A 23288-nucleotide genomic window follows, 5' to 3' on the forward strand; every position below is an offset into this window, starting at 1 on the left:
CCCACCAGCAGCTCGCTGTGTAATCTGGAGAAAGTTGCTTCACTTAGCCTGTGGGCTCTGTGTCTCCACTCTCATCAGCCCGGGGAGGCCTGAGGATTACTTAGTGAAGCTGCCCGTGGGACCACAGGCAGAATTTGGCCCAGCCAGAGATTGGCCAAATACAGGAGAAGGCTTGATTAGTCCCTGACATTCAGTGGTAGTCAGCTTGGAAAACAAACAAAACAAAACCTCTGATTGATTTTGAAAACCATGAGAAAACCATTTGAAGGTAAGAAAATAGGCTTATGGGTTTATTCTTTTTTACTTTTTTTTTTTTTTTGACATTTATTTATTTTTGAGAGAGCACAAGTGGGTGAGGGGCAGAGAGAGAAGGAGACACAAAATCTGAATCAGGCCCCAGCTCCGAGTGGTCAGCCCAGAGCCTGACGCGGGGCTCAGACTCACAAACTGTGAGATCATGACCTGAGCTGAAGTCGGATGCTTAACCAACTGAGCCCCCCAGGCGCCCCGAGGGTTTATTCTTTTTAAAAAGTGTCTGGCCCAGTGTACACGGACCGGATTCTGCACGCAGCCAGCAGTAAGTGTCGCCTTCTTCCTGTCTGTAAAGACAATGATTTGGGTAGTTTAGATCATCATTTTATTGATGTATAAAATGCATCAAACTCACACAAATCACTAAGGATATAACTCAGATTATCTCAAAGTCAGCACTATTTATGTACCCAGCACACAGATCAAAATAAAGTTATCCAGCATCCCCAAAGTCCCCTTCAGGCTTCTTCCGCTTATTATTTCGTCCTTCCTAAACAGAGGCAAGCATCTCTTGACCCTCAACACTGTGGGAGGCCTTGGTCTAATTTTGAACTTTCTGTAAATGAAATAATATAGTGTAGTGTACTCTTCGGGAGCCTGTCTTCTTTGGTAGAGAGAACATCTTTCAATGCAGATCGTAGCATAGTATTATTCCTTCTGCTCCCTGTCATGTGGGATCTTTAAAAAAAAAAGTCTTTTCCTGGCTCCTGGTGGTAGCTGAGTTGTAAATAAAGAAAGTTATAACATGTACAAGCCGCTCCTGATATGTCCGGGAAGCTGGTTTGCAGGTTCCTGTGAGATCCTGAACGTGACAGAAATCAGCAGCCTGTGGAGCTGCTGATCATTTGACTGGACCTCGGTCAGAAAATGAAAAACAAGGAGGCAGTCTGACAGTGCTCCAGCCAGCGCGGCCGTTAATAGAGCGGCCAGCTCTCATCCCACTTGTGGCCCGGGCAGCTCACATGTTTTTGTCTTTGGGTGAATGTCCTCTTGGCTCTCAAAGTGCTGATGAATAAAGACCCTGACTGTGTATGCCCTGCCTAGGGGTTTGGACTTGCCAACCCCACTGTTCTCTGGGGCTCTTGAATTCTTTCTTTTAAATACTTTTAGAAAAGCAGAACAAAGCCCAAACTAGGGCAGGACCCTGGGAGAGACCTGGCCTGGGAAACGTCTGGGACAAGTCTGATACAGAGCTGGGGTCGCTGGCCGTGCCTCGGGCCTCTCTGCACAGGCTGCGCACCCCAAAATCCTCAGGCCTTTAGCTTTTAACAAGCTCCCTTTGCTCGGAAATGCTTATCAGCAGTGTGCCTCCTGGGATATGGACAGACTCGCTGCTGAGGAAGGAGATTAAGAAGATAAGCAAGAAAAGCCCATTTCCTGAGATGTAGCCCAAGAAAGGGAGTCTCCTTCCCCCTCTGGTTCTATACTCTTCCAGTTGATGGGAACGGGAACGGCAGGAAAAATGGTCTAAATGTCTGCTGTTTCTCCATAGCAGATGAGGCGGTCTGTGCCCTCTCCATCCTCCCAGACCCCCTTCTGCTCAACCGTTCCCGTCAGTAGACGATTTCCAGACACTGTGCCAGGCACCATGATGTTCAGAGAAGTTCAGCAGCTGGTGCCAGGTCACCCAGTGTTTATTCCTCTTTGCTTCTGGAGGCTTCTAAGGTCGTGGATATGCTCCACACCATTTGGATGTGGTAGGACCTCGTTCTGGTGGGAGGCCCCTGAATAGAAAGAGGGCTCTGGGTACAAGATCTGACAAGGTCCGCGCTCTCTGTGTGGGGCCCTAGGAAGAAGAGAGGGGTGTTGGCCTTACTTGGTACATGACGCAGGGGATGAATGACACCTGGTGCCAGAGCTCAGCTGTGTCCTAGCATCTCTGTGGTCCCAGAGGACTTGAGACATACGTTTATCAGTTCAAGGATGTTATTTGTGCCCCAAGAGCTTCGCTCACCTGATGCGGCTGTCCTGTTAGAGAGGTCCCGTGTGGGAGGCGGCCTGAGGCGATTAGAATCCCGGGTTTGCCTCTTGATTTCATTTCAATCCATCCATTCTTTAGCTCCTTTTATAAGAGGATTTGAGGCAGCTCTTGTCGCTTGTTACTATGTGGCCTTGGTCAGGTTACCAATCATCTCTGAATTTCATATTTTATACCAGTAAAATGGGATAATCAAGGGGCATCTGGGTGGCTCAGTCGGTTGAGCATCCGATTCTTGATTTTGGCTCAGGTCATGATCTCACAGTTCATGAGTTCGGGCCCCACGTTGGGCTCTATGGTGACAGTGTAGAGAGCCTGCTTGGGATTCTCTCTCCTCTCTCTCTCTGCCCTTCCCCCACTTGCTCTCTCTCTCTCTCTCTCTCTCTTAAAATAAAAAAAAAAAATAAAAACTTTTAAAAAATGATCACTTCTATGTTTAAAAAAATGGGGACAATTATATCATAAACTCCTGGAATTAACGTATACGTTACACCACATTCACCAAGCACGGTTCAGGACACTTAAGGGACACTTGTAAATGTTGGTTTTATCTTTCTCTTTCGTTTAAAATGGTAAAATGGGAGCTTCTGTGCTCTGCTAAAAAGGAAGTCACAGAGGAGCTTCATGCAACGCTGGGAGCAATGAGTGTGTCGGGAAAGGTCACAAAGACTGGCCAGCTCCATTCCGCAGGATCGTTCAAGGGATGATGCTGGCTCATTTCCAGCTCCGTCCGTCTGCCCCTCCCTCGGTGACCCCAGCTGGACAAGGAGAGGTGGACCTTTGGTAGTCACGGACACTGTTGTCTGAATCGGAGGGGACTGTGCTGTGCCTAGGGTTTCACGATTGCTCAACTCCCCACTTTGGCATTGATTTTGATTAAGACTCTTTTCAACATCCAAGAGCGATCTCCTGGAGTTTGGAGTTCATTTTTATTTATGCAAACTCCAAACTCCAGAAATACTGCCAGGCATGCCAGAAACTGGTGTGAAGTCAGAGCAGCGGGTTCCCTTGTGGCTGCGCTGTGCCTCCTCGGAGCGGCTGTCTGTCTGTCTGTCTGTGGACATTGGATCTCCACTCCCCATCGAGGAAAGGTGGGCCTGGAGCTCGGGCTGATTGCACTCAGCTTTGGTGTCCACACTGCTGGGGTAGCCCGGCGTGGAAGGGACCCCTTTCTATTCTTGATCTATTCAATTTGTAGCATAAATGGGCATAAATGACTGAAGATGATTTCATTTACTAGGCCCTGATAGCCACCATCTAGATAATTGAGTTTTTGGGCTTTGCAGGGCTTTTTGTTTGTTTGTTTTTAAAAATTCCTATGGCCTTCTTTTTCTTTCCTCTTTTCTTTTTACCTCCCCCATGCTCTGCAGCTGTCTTCCCCAGGCTTTGGAGCCAGAAGGAACAGAACTCACAATCCTGACTTTGCCATTTAGTGGTTGTGGAACCTTGGGTGAGCCACGCTACTTCCCGAGGAAGTTGTGAGGGTACATTGAGAGAAGTGTGCAAAAACACCCAGGAGCACAGGGATGGGATTCCCTCTCTTCCTGTTTTCCCTGTTATTCTAGGACATGCCTTCCTGCATAGTTTGCAAGGAGAGGAGGGAGCAGCTGCTTGCGTGGAAGGGAGAAAGTGGAGGGGCTAAGCACTGTAGGGGAAGCGCAGGAGAGGCAGAGAAAATGGGTGAGAAGGGTGCTTGGTGAGGTTGAGGCCCTGCGGGGCCGTAGGCCTGCCGGGAACAGCTAGGAAAGCACGGTGAATGAGGCTGAGGAGAAGCAGTCAGGCTCCAACAGGCCATTTGAAAGGCCTGGACCCTCACCACCAAAGCAGTGGAAAGTCATGAGCTGGATAAGGTTTGGCTGCTGCCTGGAGAATGGGCGGGAGGAGATCTGGGTGTGGGTATAGACTTGGACTTGGCTAGCCTGTAAGTGGAAGATAGCCTGATCCACGGGTTCTGACGACAGGCTGTGCCTCAGAGTCACCTTGGGAGCCATTTCAGAATTCCATTTCCCGGCCCTCTTCCAGACTCACTGAGTGACAGCCTCCAGGGACTGACAGCTTCAGTCTATTAAAAATAAATGGCTTCTCGGTGTCATCCTATGGGACGGAGCACCATACTCGTCAAGTTAACACAGACCAAATCCTGCTCTTTGAACATGCCTTTGAGCTTTGTGCTCCCATCAACAGGAGTTCGGTTTCCAGAAGGACCCTTGACACCTAGTGCCTAGCACACACCTCCAGCCCAAGCAGGTGTTGTGCCTGTGAGCCTGTGGAGCTAATTAGGCATGCACAGGTGTGCCTAATGAATTGGGCTGGGACCGCCCAGGAGGGAGGCCAAAGAGAGTTTAAAGACCCTGCTCTGAGGCTAGTGGGTAGCTCCTGCAGGTTTTTTTTTTTTTTTAATAGTTTATTGTCAAGTTGGTTTCCATATCACACCCAGTGCTCATCCCCACAAGTGCCCTCCTCCATGCCCATCACTCCCCTCCCCCTCCCCTCACCCCATCTGCCTTCAGTTTGTTCTCGGCATTCAAGAGTCTCTCATGGTTTGCCTCCCTCCCTCTCCCCAATTATTTTCCCCCCTCTTCTCCCCCATGGTCCTCGATTAAGTTCCTCCTAATCCTCCTATACATGCAAACATAAGGTATTTGTCCTTCTCTGCCTGACTTATTTCGCTCAGCATAACACCCTCAAGGTCCATCCGTGTTGCNGCCATTTCTTCACTGGATTGTTTGTTTTTCAGGTGGGGGGTTTGGTGAGTTCCTTATAGATTTTGGATACTAGCCCTTTATCTGATATGTCATTTGCAACTATCTTTTCCCATTCCGTCGGTTGTCTATTAGTTTTATGGATTGTTTCCTTTGCTGTGCAGAAGCTTTTAATTTTGATGAGGTCCCAGTAGTTCATTTTTTGCTCTTAATTCCCTTGCCTTTGGGGATGTGTCAAGTAAGAAATTGCTGCAGTTGAGGTCAAGGAGGTTGTTTCTGGCTTTCTCCTCTAGGGTTTTGTTGGTTTCCTGTCTCACATTCAGGTCCTTTATGCATGTTGAGTTTATTTTTTGTATGGTGTGAGAAAATGATCTAGTTTCATTCTTCTGCATGTTGCTGTCCAGTTCTCCCAGCACCATCTGTTAAAGAGGCTGTCTTTTTTCCACTGGATGCCCTTCCCTGCTTTGTCAAAGATTAGTTGGCCATACATTTGTGGGTCCAATTCTGAGTTCTCTATTCTATTCCATTGGTCTATATGTCTGTTTTTGTGCCAATACCATACTGTCTTGATGATGACAACTTTGTAGTAGATTCTAAAGTCTGGGATGGCAAAGTTGCAGGGTACAAAATCAGTGTACAGAAATCAGTTGCATTTTTATGCACCAACAATGAAGCAACAGAAAGAGAAAGAAACTGATCCCATTCACAATGACACAAAAAACCATAAAATACCTAGGAATAAAACTAACCAAAGTTATGAGATCCCTATGATGAAAACTATAGAAGACTTATGAAGGAAATTGAAGAAGATACAAAGAAATGGAGAAACATTCCATGCTCATGGATTGGAAGAATAAATATGGTTAAAATGTCATTACTACCCAAAGCAATCTACACATTCAATGCAATCCCAATTAAAATTGCACCAGCATTCTTCCTGGGGTTTTTTACCCCTCCTGGTGAGGGGAGCGTGTCCTGCTTACAAGGCCCCCCGCCAGCCAAATGCAAACACCTCAGGGGCCTCACTAGTATTTGACCACAGGGATTTCGCCTCCAGCTGCTTTCGCCCTTGGTGGGGCCTGGGGGCCGTGAGAGCCAAGGGAGCCGAGAAGCCACAGTGGATTGTATTTCTTCCAGGGTCTGTCATTCCCAGGCGGGCTTTTAAATATCCAGGGGGTAGCAGTGAGACCTCTTAGAGCTGGTTTGTGTGTGAATTTTTTATTCCCTAGAAGGAAACGCAGAAAACTGAAGCTGGAGATTATTTTGAGGACGGGGGCCTGGGGGCAGTAGGGACATATAATTTTCCTTTGTGTCTTTCTGAACTGTTTTGAGAATGTTAAGATTATAAACAGTTTTTTAAAATTATCCTTTTGAGGTATAATTTCTTTTTTTTAATGTTGTTTATTTTTGAGATCGAGAGCGAGTGAGCAAGAGAGCGTGAGTGGGGGAGGGGCAGAGAGAGGGAGACACAGACTTGGAAGCAGGCTCCAGGCTCTGAGCTGTCAGCACAGAGCCCGACTCAGAGCTTGGACTCAAACTGTGAGATCATGACCTGAGCCGAAGTCAGATGAGCCACCCAGGCACCCCTTGGGGGTATAACTTATATATGCTCATTTAAGTGTGCATTTTAATGAATTTTGAGTGCTTACACTCATATATAACCACTGTCCCGCCAAGTGAGATACAGAATGTTGCCAATCACCCCTAGAATTTCCTTTGTACTTGAGTAATATCCCCACCCTCAGTCCTAAGCATCCGCTGATCCATTATTAGATGGGCCATGTAAATTCCGTCCTTATTCTTTTCTGTATTGAGAGGAAAAAACTTAATGTAAACTTAAAAAATAGATGCTTAGGGAAGCAGGCAAGGCTTGGCCCCTCTGAGGAATCCCTCTTACTAAACCCCAAGGCTAGGTAGGGAGGCATATGTGTGTTTGTAAAATTGACAGTTGTCCCCCACTCAGTATTCAGAAGAGGCCATTTAAAAGGAAGTTAAATATTTAAATATATTTTATTAAATACGAAAATGGGAGTAAATATCCTGTTGGAGTGTGGGCTATTTGTTGTTGTTGTTGTTTGGTCTTTTGTTTTCTGTCATGTGCTTACTGCTTTTATTTCTAGGTAGAGTTAAATTTTAAAAAATAGCTCTTTTAATGCCTCCCTCCCGTCCCCCATAAGGAAAGCTTGACAGCAAATACTAATAATGGAGTAAGAGTTGACAGTAAACTGTGCAGTCCCCAACGTTAAAGAATTTGCCTTGAGCGGTGTCAGGAGGCCTCACTTAGTTCCTATGTGGATGGGGAAATGACTTTAATGACTTTATAAAGCCTTTTCATTTGAATGTGATTTTAGATGTGGACAAAATTAGGTAGGTGTGGGGTGCTATCTTTAGAAAACATGGAAAGAACGAGAGGTTTGCTAACTGCTTCCATCTGTTCTCTGACATCTAGCGGGAGATGTTGAGTGTGGAGAGCAAACCACAAGAAAAGTGTAAATAAGGCTGGTAGCTGAAAGCTCCTGCTTCGCATGCTTGCCTGAAGAGAATCAGCCGGGGCTCTCATTACACACCCTGATGCTCAGGCCTTACCCTGGACCTTCTGCATCAGTTTCTAGGGGATTCTTCTTTGTGATCAGGCAAATTTAGAAAAACACTGAATGAGCGTCTTGCTTCACAGACTCGGCATACCTCTAAGCAGGAAGGTGATGGTGAATTTCTCCCCTACCCCTCCTCCCGAGCAAAGGACAAATCCTTTTAAACTTCTTGGATTGCAAAGTGAGGGCTGGCCTCTTAAAGAGGTGTGAAAATTTTTATAAGGATTTTGCACAGCGTACCTGGTTTTTAGAGCGCTCTGCGATTTCTGTGCATGTCTAAGGAAGGTGCTAAAATTTTAAGTAGCAACCTCTGCTCTTTAAACTATACACATTTCTTGTAAGCTTGGGGGAATGCAGAGCATATTGTGGAAGCTCAGTGCATTTTTAATACTTGGGATTTAAAGCATTGCTGATGGGGAAGGGCTTCAGACTGCCTGGAAAATGTAAATGGGGTGAAGTTGGAGATTTTCAGTTTACCTGGGACTTGTTTTCTCTGTATAGTTCACATAGGAATAATCTGGTAGGTAGGCTTGGGATGTTTGTGTTTTTCTCACTCATTTCATAATAGTTTCTCTTACAAGCATATCCCTGTGCTGTAGGCAAATGCATAGAGTTCAACCGGTGTCTTGCCCTGTAAAAGCAAGAGAAATAAAAAAATATTTTCATTAAGTGATAGTAGCACACAAGCTGATTCTAAAATTCCTATGGAAAGGCAAAGGACCCAGAATAGCCAAAATACTCTTGAAGGAGAAGAACAAAGTGGGAGACTCACACTTGCCCAGTTTTAGAACTGACCTCCAAGGTACTATAATCGAGACAGTGCTGTACTGTCCTAAGAATAGATTTAGAGAGCAACAGAATAGAGAGTCCAGAACTGAGCCTTTACATGTATGGTCTTTTGATAACCATTCAACTGGAGAAGAATAGTCTTGTCAATGAAATGCTGAGACAGCTGGTCTTCTACAGGCAAAGGAATGAATTCGGACCTTTAATGTACGGAAGTCAACTCAAAATGGATCATAGACGTAAATGTAACAGCTAAAATTCTGGCAGTTTTTCAAAAGTTAAGCAGTTCCCTAAAATGTTAAACATACAGTTACCAGGTGACTCATTAGGAGTATTATTGTATATACCCAACTTTGTAGATACCCAGAAGAAATGTTCAGCTGATGAATGGATACACAAAATGTGTATCTATATAACAATACTATTTGGCAATAAACATGAGTGATGTACAGATACGTGATATAAAATGAATGAAGACATGCTAAGGATAAGAAGCCAGTCTTGTATGATCCCTTGATAAGAAATCTGCAAAACAGACAAATCAGAAATAGAGAGTAGCCTAGGGGTTGCCAGGACCTGAGGAAACCGAAGACTGGGGACTCACTGCTTATGGGTTCTGGGTTTCTTTTTGGGATGATGAAAATGTTCTGAAATGAAATAGTGGTGATAATCATTCCGTGAATGTACTCTGAATTGTATACTTTAAAAAGTTGAATTTTATTCCACCAGCCTGTTGTGGTTTTTTTTTTCTTCCCAACAATTATTACAGAACGTATTTAGTGGTAAATATCAACAGGAAGGAGTCCAGATGATGGAGACATGATCTCTAGGCTCTGTTGTAGGTAGATAGAAGATTTACAAAGGAGTTTGCCTTGAGTGGCTTTTAAGGAAAATGAAGATTTGGCTACATAGCTGTTGCCAAAAAGAAGAGTACTGAGTCACAGAATTCGGCCTAAGACAAGGTCAGGAACCCAGGAATGTCTTTGGAAGGAAGTTGTAGTTCAGCTTAGTAGTTCTATGGGGCCTGTGAGAAGATTCAATTGAAGACAAGACTGCAAAGTCAGGATGGTCCCAGATGAGTGTTGGGGGGATGGGGGGTGGGTGCAATCTTGAATGCCAACCCAAGGAATCTTCTGCTGTGTTCACTTCAGCTTGAAGAAGTGGGTTCAGAAGTGACACACCTTGGAGCTGTGTGTTAGAAAAATTAATCAATGGCCGGGGCGCCTGAGTGGCTCAGTCGGTTAAGCATCCGACTTCGGCTCAGGTTATGATCTCATGGTTCGTGGGTTCGAGCCCCACATCGGGCTCTGTGCTGACAGCCAGCTCAGAGCCTGGAGCCTGTCTTCGGATTCTGTGTCTCCCTCTCTCTCTGACCCTCCCCTGCTTATACTGTCTCTCTCTCTCTCTCAATAAATAAAACATTTAAAAAAAAAAGAAAAATTAATCAATGGCCGAATGTTGGATTAAATGGAAGGGAGAGAGCTCACCTGTGGAGATGCCCATTAGGGATCTGATGCAATTGGTTTGAGAAGGTTTTCCTTTTTAAAATTACCTGAAACTCATTGATTGAGCCCTGGGCCTTCTGATACGAAGGTGGTGAATTTGAAAGGCCTCATACACAGATGTTATTTTTACTTCACTTCCTGGGAAAATGAATCACAGTTTCCTAGTAAAGAGCTGTCTGGGGGTAATAAACAATAGTGTGTGGGCCCGTGCTTGGCCAGTCCATTCATTGTGCTTCCTTTTTCTTCTGTTACTCACCACCGGTGTGTTTTGTTTTTATTTTCTCTTTCCTGCCTGCCTTCCTGTTTGGTCTTCTGTCTCTCTTTCCTTCGAAGCCTTCCTCTTCCATCTGCAATGAGGAGACAGTTTAGCAGAGAAAATTGCCAGTATTCCTTTGTACAACATAAAACTTGATATTAGTTGTAGGAGAAAAAAGAATAAAATCTTGAAGCCCATATGGAGACAGCATCATAGGCTGTATCAATGAACACTTCAATGGAAAGTATGCACAATACAGTCACTTTTTTTTTAAGTGAATTTAGTACAAAAGTAATGGAGGTGTGGGAAGGCTCACTATAAGAATTATTTTAAGCCTGTAACTTCCTGCCCTCTTGAGGATCTCAGCATTCACATTTATGACCTGCTTTAAAAGTCTTTTCTAGAAGTTTGATATCTCCCAATTTGGTGTCCTGAATAGCAAACTTAAGACCCTGATTGTGGCTCCAGTTCTGTATGACGAAATGGTCACCACATTCCTGAGATTGAAGGAACTAAAAGATTGTCACATTTTCACAGGTTCACAATGAGGGTATCTAATTAATCTAAGCTATCTATTTTATCATTTCTACCAAATGCTCTTTTGATCTCGGATCGCATCATTAAGGGTATTGGAAAGATTTCCATGGCCGTTTCGATTTTCCAGCGTGAACATGCAGTTAGAGGGTGAGGTGCAGTGTGGGCATGAAGATGGGGTTACCACGGTGCGGCAGGAAGCCTATTTCTTTAAAGAGTTTGTCAGGTTTTGTTTTGTTTTTCCTTAGGAGTGAGTGTCGGTAGGGAGGGAAGCTAGAGGGGTCAAAGGTGAGCGGCTTGGTCCTTTTGTTCTTTGCAGGTGAGACTGTTAATTTTTGTTGAGAGCTAATATTGAAGACAAATCTGTGATCCCTGAGAGAAAGAGAGGGAGGGGTGAAGTGGGGGGGGCAGGGGGGAGGCCCGGGACCATGATGGGGGGCAAGACTCCTACTTCTGATCTTAGCTCTGTTACTTTCTGTTGCCCTGAGCCAAGTTGCTTCACCTTTCTGAGCCTGAATTTCATCAACATAAAATGAGGGCAGTTGGGAAGATGAAATAAATTAACTCATGAGAGGATTCCTGTTGTCTGGCTTACCTGTGGACACTTCACCACCGAGTTTACCACTCATGTTTTTTGTGATGATATGTCAATGATACGCACAACAGTTTAAAACGCTCCCTTTGGCGTAAGCAGAGTTCTAGAGAGGTTTAATATTCTCAATAAATGACTTAAATCACAGTTTGTGAAACCTGGTTACAGTGAACAGCAGTCCGTTGTAGTCTAGAAGTTTATGCTCAAGGTGGCACTGTTTCCCCATAAATTTGGTGATTCTTTTTTCGCGTTTTCCTCCCGATTCGTTCCAAGCCAAGCAAATAACTGGATATATATTTAACACCTTCTCTGCCTCGGCCTGCTCACCTGTGATGCCCCACCCAATACCCTATCCTAGACACCCACACTTACCCATATTTACTGTAACTTGCATGTGAGAGTTGGGCCCTCATTAAACTAGTTGATCTGTTTTATTTTTTAAGACCTTTATTACAATAGCACTTCACAGTTGACTGCTTCCTTTTTGTATTTTGGTGTTTTCAGGTCTCATGTACATGAAAAAGGTTGTAGGCCCCAATTCCTAAAGGAATAAAGGACATGATATAGTTCTTCCTCAAATTGATAGGGGAAAACATCCAGGCCGAACTTTATTTTTGCCAGTAATCTGTGTCAGGGCCACCGTGTTGTCTCCCACCTGTAGTCAGAAACTACAAATACATTTCACAGGTGTGGGCATTCTGACCTTGATGTGAACTGTTTTGTTTTCAGATCCGGGGATTTCTGTCACGGTTTGATAATGTCCTTCCCGTCAGCCTGGCGTTTGACAAATGTACAGCTTGTTCTTCCAAGGTAAGTCATTCTGCATTTGAGGGACTTGTTTTTAAAACTGGGCCCGTCACCTGTACCAGCCAGAGGCTCTGAAACCAACTGAGCGCTTTTTTGGCCGGGAGGGGTGGGGTCTAAAAACCGGAAGGGATTTTCTTGGTGCTGCTTATCCCATTCATTCTCACAGAGAAACCAGCCTGTGAAGTTTGATTTATAGTGTGCAAAGAGAGACTGAATTAGATTTTATAGTTCTGTATCAATACTTGTTTCATGTTCATTTCCGGTTTGAATATGAACTTTGCTAGGTTTTGTTCCCCCCTCCCCTCCTCCCCCCAGGTTCCTCCCTCCCGTGGACCGTCAGAGAGCAATTTCTAAATGTTACTCCGAGGAGGGGGGATACCAGGCAGTGCTGGTGAGGTGTCTTTTAGAGACCTACATAATGACAAAAAATAAACAGAGATTAGGGGCCTGGATAGGGAGACCATAAAAGGGCCCCTTCAGCTTTGATCTTTCCAGAGGCTCTAAAAATAGAGCTGGTATGTCCTCCATTGTAATGGGAAACGGCTGATGTATCTCAAAACCACAGTGATGGCCTCTCAGTGTTTAATAGGCCTAGAGATAGTCTGGGTTAGCTGTGCCTGGACACTGTGTATTATAGCTCGTTTTCTTTTGGATGCCTCTTGAGGCCTTTGGCTGCTCAGTGATTTAACCTGGGTCTTTAAAACCCAAGCTTCTTGGCGAGATTTTCATGTGCAAGTGTTATGCAAAATAGAGTTGGGACCATTAATCCCAAACTCTGGCTTCTCAGGACTATTTCAGGACTTCTTTGCCATGTAGCCTACATCTGGCTGTATGGAAGGGATTGAAGTCTAGGGAAATTCTCTCCACTCTGAGTTAATAAGCTTTTTTTTTTTTTTAAACTTTACTTGGTTCATATCCTGTGAGAAGCCCAATCCTAACCAGGTTCTCTAAAAGTGTAACTCAGATTTGAGAATGTTAGTAAATTTGGTTAATTTTCAGTCCTCAAACATTTAGAGTAGGTGTTTTTTTTTTTTTTTTCTTCAAAAAAGTAAAGTGGGGCGCCTGGATGGCTCAGTCAGTGAAGTGTCCGACTTCGGCTCAGGTCATGATGTTTTGGCTTGTGAGTTCGAGCTCCGTGTCGGGGCTCTGTGCAGACAGCTCAGAGCCTGGAGCTCGCTGTGGATTCTGTGTCTCCCTCTCTCTCCGCCCCTCTCCCGCTCACACTCTCTCTCTCTCTCTCTCAAGAATGAATAAACTTAAAAAAAATATATATTTTTTTAAAGTAACTAAGCTGTTGTATTACTAGACATCCCAAGTGTCCATGTTGAGATTTAAAGCGTACCACTTTGTCTCTAGTTACGTACAAGTTAATTCTTTTTGTCATCTCTTTGAGATATCTTACATCTGTTCAAGTCAAGGCCTCAAGGATATCTATCTGTAGTTCTGTCTTCAGAAATGCAAGATTTGGGATTCTGTGCTTTATAGTGAGCACATTTTGTTTTCTTTGAATGGCTACGCTAATTAGTCCCAAAATAACTTGGCAGGATTAATTGTCATACTGAAATCATTTGGCACAAGTGTCTGAAGTATTTCTGTGGCTTTATGCAGATCAGGCCAGTCAATGAAACAAAGATAATTGGGTTCCGTAAATGAACTGCAACCCCCCCCCCCTTCATTGTTGTTCTCTTTCTTAATTGAGTTAGTCCTGGAGATACTGTTGATGAAAGGATCACAAGCATAGGGGCTAACTGAGGGACTTCCTTTCTTTGCGAAAGAATCACTTTGCGTTTTCTTTCACACTTATTGTACGCATTCCATTAAATATAGGTATCGCTTTTTTTGTCAGCAAAGTTAATTCTTCTTGGTGGTCATTCTGAGAGTCCTGCTTTACATAAACATGTTGGACGATTTAATACAAACCGCCTTGGATTTTAACAGCTGGGCTATTCCCATAGCGATCACTTTTCATGTGGTCTGGGTATTAAATTTCTTTTGTGCTGAAAAGGTTGCTTCACTCGTGCACGTATTTCCTTACAGTAGAAACACAGCATTTACTTACTTGGCTAACTTCTTTATTCGCTTAGGAGAATGTCATTCTCTATTATCTGCAAACCCAACATTAATACTTTGAAATGACAAATCCAATTACAGTTTCATCTCTGTGCCTGTGAATTTTTCTTAATGCATACTTAGCATAATATTTTCATACTGAGTCATATCATAGTTATTGTTTCAGAAAGAGTCTTTGGGGCTAAAAATGACTTTTTAAAAATTCTCCTTTGATATCCATGAAGTAATTTTTTCCGGTGGTAGTTTTTGGTAATTTTGCTTTTTATTTATTTTTTTTCCTCCCCCCAGGACCAAGGCCATACTTGTGTCTTAATTTAACACAAATACAGACAGAAAGATAGGAGAGATAGAATAAGCTCTCAGTTCTGAGTCATGATGCTCTGTTCATTACTGTATTTATATACACGTATAGACCTTTTATAAGGCCTGAGGTGGGGGGAAATACACTTTTCCTCTATGACTGGGAAAGCTGAATCATCTACACATAAATTATTTCTTATCTTGTTTGGTTTTAACTTGGCACTGTTCAAACTTAGAGGAAAAATTACTGAAGAATCAGGAGGGAGAAGGTGGTGAAAAGGCACTTTTGTTCCATTTTCTGTTTATCACCTTCCAAGACTTTCTAAAATGATGATATCTGCCACTGGAATCCTAAGAAATCTTATTTGAGGCTATACACGTTGTTTTTAGTTCTAAAAAGGAATTTAGAGCCAACTCAAGTCTTGTAGATTGCTACCAGAGGAAAAAAATAGGATTTTAAAACCAATACTCTTAGAAGAATTTCTCAGAATTGAATTAGTTGAATTAATAACATAATAACATTGAATTAGTTATTATGAACCTTTCACCCACATATTTTGGAGGGAAGCTTAGGGTATTTGGGAGGAAACTTTCTATTTTGATACAATTTCATATTTACAGAAAAGTTGCAAGAATGGTACAGGGAACCTCCTTATAGTTTATCCAGATTGACCAGTTGTTCATATTTTGCCCCATTTGTGTATGTGCCTACTACCCTCCCTCCCTCCCTCCCCTCTTCTTCCTTCCCCCTTTTCTCTTTTTCTTGAAACTTTGAGAGTCATTTGGAGACATTGTGGTCCTTTCCAACTAAATACTGTACTTCAATGTATATTTCCTAAGACAAAGGATACCCCTTTACCCAAACACAATATACTTTTCAAATTCAGGCAGTTTAATGTTGCCATAGTACTAATCTAATCCAGTCTGTATTTTGAATGTCGTTATTAGTACCAGTAACGTTCTTTATTGTTTGTTTGTTTGTTTTTTTTTTTCCTCCCAGATCAATTCAGGATCAAGCAGGAATTTAGTTGTCATATCAGTCTGGAAAAATCCCTTAGCCTTTCTTTGTTTTTTCTTAACCTCAATAATTTGATATTTTGCCAGTTATTTTGTAGCATTTCCCTCACTTTGGTTTTGTCTAATATTTCCTTATGATTCGAGTCAGGCTATGAATTTTTGGCAGAAGGACCAAAGATGTGATGATCTATCTTTGTGTCAGGGGCACATGATGTATTTTATCCCCTTTGGTGATACTGATTTTCCCCTTCCCATATTTGTAACTACCGTCCCCAGTGGTGAGAAACCTGGCTGTCTGTATCCTGGATGTATTCACTCACTTGCTCAAGTCTGGAATACATAGTAGTTTTTTTTTTTTCCTTAAATGTTTTTAGTTTATTTATTTTGAGAGCAGGGAAGGGCAGAGAGGGGGAGAGAGAGAGAACGAACCCCAAATGGGCTTTTCGCTGTCAGCACAGAGCCCCATGTGGGGCTTGATCCCACAAATTGCGAGATCATGACCTGAGCTGAAATCAAGAGTTGGACTGACTGAGCCACCCAGGCGCTCCCATAGAAAGGAGTTTCAAAACTGCTGGTTGATACTCCTGCCGAAAATAAACCTACTAATAGAGTTCAAGTTTTGCGCATGGTTCTTATTTCCTAGGTAGAATTTATATACCAAGGAATGCATGAATCTTAAGAGGGAACGCTTCTTTAAGTTTTGACAAATGTACTCATGCATGTAACCCACATTTCAATCAAGATAAAGAACGTTAGCTTCACCTCAGAAAGTCCCCTTGTCCCATTTCCCAGTCCTTCTCCAGGAAGGAGGACAGTATGTTGAATATTATGACCATTTTCTTTCCCTACAAGGAGAAAGCAACGCACCTTCTGGTGTTTTATGCAACCGTAGCCTTGTTTCTGGTACCCAGAAATTGACTAGAAGCTTCTCACAGGCTTGTAGTCCAGAGTAGGCAACTGCATGTGGATACCTTTGTGACACTGCAGGAATAGCCTTTTAGGAAGAAGCAGGCCCCATTCTTGGTTTTCATACCATCTGGGAGCTGCCCACTGCACAGATGTAGCAAGATGTGCCCAGAAACTTGATCTTGGGATTTTAATTAGCAATTAGCAAGCCTAATAATACACTTCGGTGTTTACTCTGCCACGGGCTCTTCTGCTGATGAGTTATGATTAAACTTCCCAGAGTGATTGCTGTTAACCTTTTGTGTGCCTCTGTGTTCATGTGTCTTGAGCGATAGGGGTGTAGGAAGAATACGTGTTGGCTGGTATCCTCATAGAGCAAATTACATGCTTTCTGTTTGTTTGTTTTTTGCCTTTCTCCTAGCCAACCATTCCATTTTTTTAATATTATGTAATCCTAACTTTTTTCTATCCTATTGCCTTGTTACATAAAAAACATGAAATAACAGTATTCAGCTTAGCGATTTAAACTTTGTATAAGAAAAGCCTCTGTCCTGAAGCAATCTGCTGCCTGAGATTCTACACTCTTCAGAGGGTCAGAAAGACAAGTCATAGATACGCAAGGAGAGGTTCACGTTCTGCTGTATGGCTGTTAGCTGGTATTCATTATTGAACTGCCATTTGAGCCCCTGCAGGTGCCAGAGACCCAAAGAGGGTAAAAATAGCCACTGCCTTCAAGGAGTGCCATCTAGAGGATGAGACAGACCTGTAAAGCAACAGCCCTGTCCTTTATATCGGGACAGGCTTTGCAGTCAGGGTACATCACCTTGTGGTGCTGTCACAGTACCCACGCAGTTTTTGAACATGAGAGAACAGAGACAGCCTTGCAGAAAGGGACTTCTGAGTTGATGTTGAAGGATGAATACGAATTTCTAGAAACACGTGAGAGACAGAACAAGAGGAAGGCAGTGTAGGCAGAGGGGGCTGCATGAATAGAGGCCACAAAGAAAACATGGCACATGTATGAAGCAGTTGAGTATAGGCGCTGGGACAGAGCACCGGACCCCCAGTTCCCTACAAACCATTCCGTGTGTGGGCACTATTTCAATTGCAGCTCTTCTTGAGTTGGACTCTGGTGTACTTGGTCTAATGATTGAGGCTGCCATTTGGATTTGACAATTCCATTTAAAATTGTTTCTCACCTAAACAATGAAATCTGGCCATGTGTAGCAACATGGATGGACCTTGAGGGTGTTATGCTGAGCGAAATAAGTCAGGCAGAGAAGGACAAATATCATATGTTTGCACGTATAGGAGGATTAGGAGGAACTTGACGGAGGAACAAGGGGGAGAAGAAGGGGGGAAATGGTGGGGGAAAGGGAGAGAGGCAAACCATGAGAGACTCTTGAATGCTGACAAAAACTGAGGACTGATGGATGGGGGGGGGGGGATGGGCATGGAGGAGGACACTTGCGGGGATGAGCACTGCGTGCTATGTGGAAACTAATTTGACAATAAACTACTTGTAAAAAAAAAAAATTAAGGAACTGGAAGTCCAAATATTTTAAAATAAAACACCTTCAGATAAAAAAAAAAATTAAAATTAAAAAAAAAAATTGTTTCTCACCTAGCACCAAGCCTAGGCAGTTTCCTAGCCTAGGGAGTCCAGCAGCTGCTACAGGGGGGTGTGGAGGCCAGGAAGTTGTTCAGGGGATCTCCGGGGTCCTGGCTTGGAGTCCCTTGCTGGCTGCCCAAGTGACCCTAAGCCAGGTGCTCCCCGCTCTGTCTGCCTCCTTTTCTGCTTTTGTTGAAGGAGTCAGCTGGATGAGAAAAGCTCTGGCTCTCCATGGACACTCAAAGTCAGTAGCTCTTACATTTTCCTTTCTTAATTGTATTCTTTATTCCACAGCAATCTATTTTAATCACAGAAAACTCAGAAAATGTATTTAAGGTTAAAGAGGATAATGAACTATATTCCAGCCACCCAGACCACAGTTAGCCATTGATTTCTTCTTTCTTGACTTAAGAAAACAATTTCTATGTATAGAGGTATGTGTAGATAATTTTTCTCTCCGAACATGCCTATTAAATGTTTGAAATTAGCTTTTGAGAGAGGGATTTATGGTGCTTCATCAAGGATACTCCCCACTCATCTGATTTGATAGGGTTTTAAATCTCAGTCATTTATAAGGACTGGCCAGAGTCTCATCGGAAGAGCTCTCCAAAGTTTGTGCCAGGAATTTTTGCATCCAGCTTCTCAGTGGCAAATATTACTCAAAACTGGGCTGCAGCCAGGTTTTCCTTCTCCTTTCCAAAAGGGACATAAATCTCTGATTTGGAAAATGATGAGTAACCCCCAGGTTCCCTTTCCCTATCTCATTTACCCAGTGAGGCCTCAAGTCTTCTGTGGTAATGTGTGATGGATTCCATATGCAAGGCCATGCATGTCCTGTAAACCGTATCCCACATCTCGTGCTTAGCAACTGGTGTTTCCCTAGTCTCCAGAGCCGCTTGGTTCCCTAAAGGAGAAGAATATCCGGCCAGAACCAGTATGGAGTACGTAACTGCAAGCTCTAACCTCGGAGCTCTTGGCTCTTCACCTCCTTGAAAAACCTTGGACATTTGTCCCTTTGCTTCAATTTCCTCATCCATAGAGTGGGGAAAATATTTTCTGTTTCCCGGGGAAATTGCAATGGCTGACGTGTATCCAGTTCCCTGTGACCCAAGTACCAAGGCCTTTACCCACTCCTGGGACCGGTGTTGACATCAGAAATAAGAAAACAGAGACCCCTCTGATTGAAATAGGTTGCCCGGGGTGCGTGGAACCCCCTCTGGGCTCACTGTACAAGCAGGTACGATAAGAGGCCTTGACTGAAGGTCAAGGCTGCCCTGGCTTTGAGAAGCTGAGAAACCTTCCATCGTGACTCATGACAAGTACTGCCAAAATCTTCTCCTTGGTTCTAGAGAACTACACCTCGTTTGCTACCTCTGACCGGTGGTCCTCTGAGAGCACCTGACTGGCAGTTCAGGCTTGTACGGCTTGCTCCTCTCCCTGTCACCCGTGGCCACGGAGACCTGCCTTGTTTGCTCGAACTCATTGATTTCTTACAGAGTCCTCTTATCAGCCAGACCAAAAAGTTTCATACTGTGTTCTTCTTCCATAGCTCCATTGGCTGCCCAGCCCAAGCATACTCTTTACATGGTTGAAAATCTGGGTTCCTTGCAGTTTGGAATTCATCTCGCTCACTTTTAGCCTCTCGTCCCCTCTCCCACCCCAAGCCCATCCCTTGACAGAGTGGTTCTTAAAATGTTTGAGTCCTGGACCTTGTGCAGACTGACCAGAGCAGTAGACCCTGCTTCCCTGAAAACAAAAAACAAAACCACACGCAGTTTTGCAGACGATTTCAGTGGCTTCATGAAGTCCCCGAAACATGCGTGTGGATCCTAGGAAAGCACCCTTGTTCTGGGAGTTTTTCCTTGGGACTGTTCCCAACTGTCCTGGGTGAGACGCTGGCAAAGCAGTGTTGCAGCCCGCCCCACCATGACCTCTTGTGTGGCTTTGGAAAGTTGCCATCTCTCTCTGGGGACTCCTTTTCCTCAGCTGCAGTGAAGAGAGATGCAGGGGCTTATTTACCACTGGATTTTGTTTCATGACTCTGAGATTGTGGTGTCTCTTGATCACCGTTTCTTGAGGCCCAACCATGTTGAGGACAGGGAAGGTACTGACCCTGCCCAGAGCTCTGAGAGTTCGTTCTCGCAGCTCTGGTGGTGTGTTGATTTGACTCCTGATAGACAGAGAGCCCCAACTATCATCTGCTCATGTGTCTTCCTTCCTTTTTATTTGTATAGAAAGGTATTTATATTTTATATTCATATTTCCTAGGTTTGTTTATAGTCATTAAATATTTATATACCATATTCATAAAGAATCTTCTTCCCTTCTGTCTCCATCAATAGCTTTGGAAGTAAGGGAGGGAGGGAAGATGATGGTAGTAATTGCTGGGTTTTTGGAATAAGGGAGCCATCAACTTGAATTGGGGAGCTTTTTATGGATGTACGTGCTTGTACAGACATATACAGCACAAGTTGTATACAGCATATAACTATTTACATTGAATACTGAAAACACCCAGATACATATTTACATGAGTTTGTTTTAATGACTGTTGTCATGACAGTTCACTCGAACAAACATTAGAGCTCCGAATTCATGATACATCTTTGAATGATACAAAGGTGAATAAAAGCTTCTGAAGTTTCTGATGATGCCCTTCTGGACAAGATAGTAAACTTGCATTACATGATTCAGTATAACTTCCTATACTTGAATTATATAAGCATTTTTACTCAAGAACTATTCCTTTCTTGGAAGAGGTAACTAGTTTTTAGTAAATGGTTGGAAACGATCGGACGTTTTGAATGGCAGGGAAAAGTAATGAGTTAGTAGGTGAATAAGTGAACAGCAAAACCGGAGAAGGAAGGAAGAAGACAGTGTCTGCCGTCTAGGAACTCACAGTCTGGCAGCTAGCTGAGACTTGGTAGCAGAATGCCCTTTGCCTGTTAGCGCTGGGGTGTGATTTCTTGTTAGGCCATAAATGGTAGCTGTCACGGACCGTTACGTTTCAGTGTTCTGAATATGCATTCAGCTGATCTTTTTCAGCTTTTACTATCTCCTTTGCCTTAGTTGACGCCGTCGATGATGTGTTATTAGGTTGAAAGATCAATTCTAGAGCATATTAAAACAAGGAGCCTTGAGGATTCACTAAAGATGACCTGATATTTTATCCAAGGCCACATTTTGGCACTGATGCCCTGGAGGGTTTTGCTTGCTCTCCTGCAGGACTTTTTAAGAGCCTCCGTTTTAATTTTCCTAAAAAGTCTTTCAATACCCTGTGCAGATATTTCTAAAAGTACTTCTCACCATAGCCTTTTTTTGCCATAGAAGATGTGGAAAGAACTATTTGAGAACATCCTATTCCTTAAAACTACTGTCGCTGTAACTTATGTAATGTTTTACGTGATGATACATTCTGGAGTGTCTGGCCCTCCCTAGTATTCTTGTTTGTTTTTTGTTTTGTTTTGATTTTGGTTCTAAGTAAACCCTATACTGCACGTGGGGCTTGAACTTCTGACCCTGAGATTAAGAGTTGCATGCTTGGCCAACTGAGCCAGACAGGTGCCCCTGGGCTTCCCTAGCTTTAAATAATTTTTCAACATAGAAATTAAAGGCTTTTGGGGAGCCTGGGTGGTTCAGTAGGTTAAGCGTCTGACTTTGGCTCAGGTCATGATCTCACAGTTTGTGTTCATGCTCTCTCTCTCAAAAATAAAACATTTTTAAAATAAAAAAAGAAATTAAAAGTTTTTTTTCTTTATAAAAATTTTCTTTCATTTTTCTTTTTAATGTTTATTCCTTTTTAAGAGACAGAACAGAGCGTGAGTAGCGGAGGGGCAGAGAGAGAGGGCGGCACAGAATCTGAAGCAGGCCCCAGGCTCTGTGCTGATAGCTCAGAGGGCTATCGACGTGGGGCTCGAACCCATGAACCGTGAGATCATGACCTGAGCCAAAGGTCACTGAGCCAACTCAATGAGCCACCCATGCACCTCCTTAAAATTTTTTTTTAATGTTTATTTATTATTGAGAGAGAAATAGAGACAGTGTGTGAGTGAGGGAGAGACAGAGAGAGAGAGGGAGACACAGAATCTGAAGCAGGCTCCAGGGTCTGAGCTGTCAGCACAGAGCCTGATGTGGGGCTCGAACTCACAAACTGTGAGATCATGACCTAAGCCAAGGTCGAATGCTTAACCGACTGAGCCACCCAGGTGCCCCAAAGTTTTTTTTCTTGACAAGGAAAAAAAGGCTTCATGTTTCTCTTTTGTAGAATTTCTAGTGACTGATTAAAGTACACACCAAAGTTTGACACCTCGGCTTCATAGCCTGCGGACTAAAATTGGAAAACCTGTCCCCTGTGATCCTGAAATGGCTGCAAGTATGCCGAATGTAAGCAACTCAGGGGGAGAACAGACGTCGCAGGGTTTTGCAGATCCGAGGAACCGTGTAGATGCTTGCCCAAGTGTGTATCCTGCAGGGCCCTGAGGAACGGCAGTGTTTCGGGCTAAGTGCCCGCCTCCCATGGGGACTGTTCTGAAGGGCATGGTGAATAGTCCCACTGCCTGTGGTCAGAACTCGGCCGTCCTCGTGACGCTAGATAGCCTTGGTGTCTCTGTAGTTGACTCTGGATTCACTAGAGCATTCGGATACTTTGAAGACCTTCGTCTGTGCTCCACCTTGGGATAGAAGTCCGTGCAACGGCATATATTTTCATGTTCCTTGTAAAGGCAGGAGAGGAAATCTGGGTTTCTCCCGGCTCAGTTGTACTTGACATTTCCCTTCTATATCGGCGCTCTCGCGAAGGACCCTGAAGCAGAAGATGGTAACAAATGTGGGAATTGAGGCAAGTTATCTACTGTGTTAATACCTCTCACCTGTTCCACATGTGGGACATGAGCCCAATGTCGCCCTTGACGGGCCCATGTCTAGATCTTCTGTTAGTGCAGTTTGACCTGGCAGACTTGACTCCAGTCATCATGCAAGCAGACTTTAAAAAATAAACAAGTACAAACCGACTTCATAGCGGAGTAACGTGTGCACCAGAGGAAACAAAACGATGCCCACGTCACTTGGCTCTCTACCAGAGGAGTAAGAGTTGTATTTCCTAACATCTGCCGTTCTTGGCCTAATCACTTACTGTTTCCTATCATTGAGGATATGTCAGTAGGCACTTAATACCTGAAAAATGAGACTAGCTCCCTCTGGGCAAAAGCCCTGCAAGTCCAGAGAAGAGGGCCCTGTCACAGTGTCCCTGGAGGGGGCAGTGAGCCTGTCTGGATTGTGCGGTGCAGGCTTAGGACAGTTGGCCTGTTCTGCTTGGGAAATC

At 43.7% G+C, this 23288-nt stretch overlaps 1 protein-coding gene across 5 annotated transcripts in view; it reads left to right on the forward strand.

The window, feature by feature from the left end:
• Window positions 1-23288, forward strand: part of ATG7 (autophagy related 7) — a 239614-nt gene that overhangs the window by 70984 nt on the left and 145342 nt on the right. For all 5 annotated transcript variants that reach the window (XM_077751556.1, XM_077751557.1, XM_077751555.1 and 2 more), the window contains one exon: window positions 11986-12066. In XM_077751556.1, coding sequence (XP_077607682.1) covers window positions 11986-12066 — 81 coding nt within the window. The remainder of the gene's footprint in view (window positions 1-11985; window positions 12067-23288) is intronic.

This window comes from Crocuta crocuta, unplaced genomic scaffold (assembly GCF_008692635.1).
Source record: "Crocuta crocuta isolate KB4526 unplaced genomic scaffold, BGI_CrCroc_1.0 scaffold69, whole genome shotgun sequence".
Classification (NCBI taxonomy): domain Eukaryota; kingdom Metazoa; phylum Chordata; class Mammalia; order Carnivora; family Hyaenidae; genus Crocuta; species Crocuta crocuta.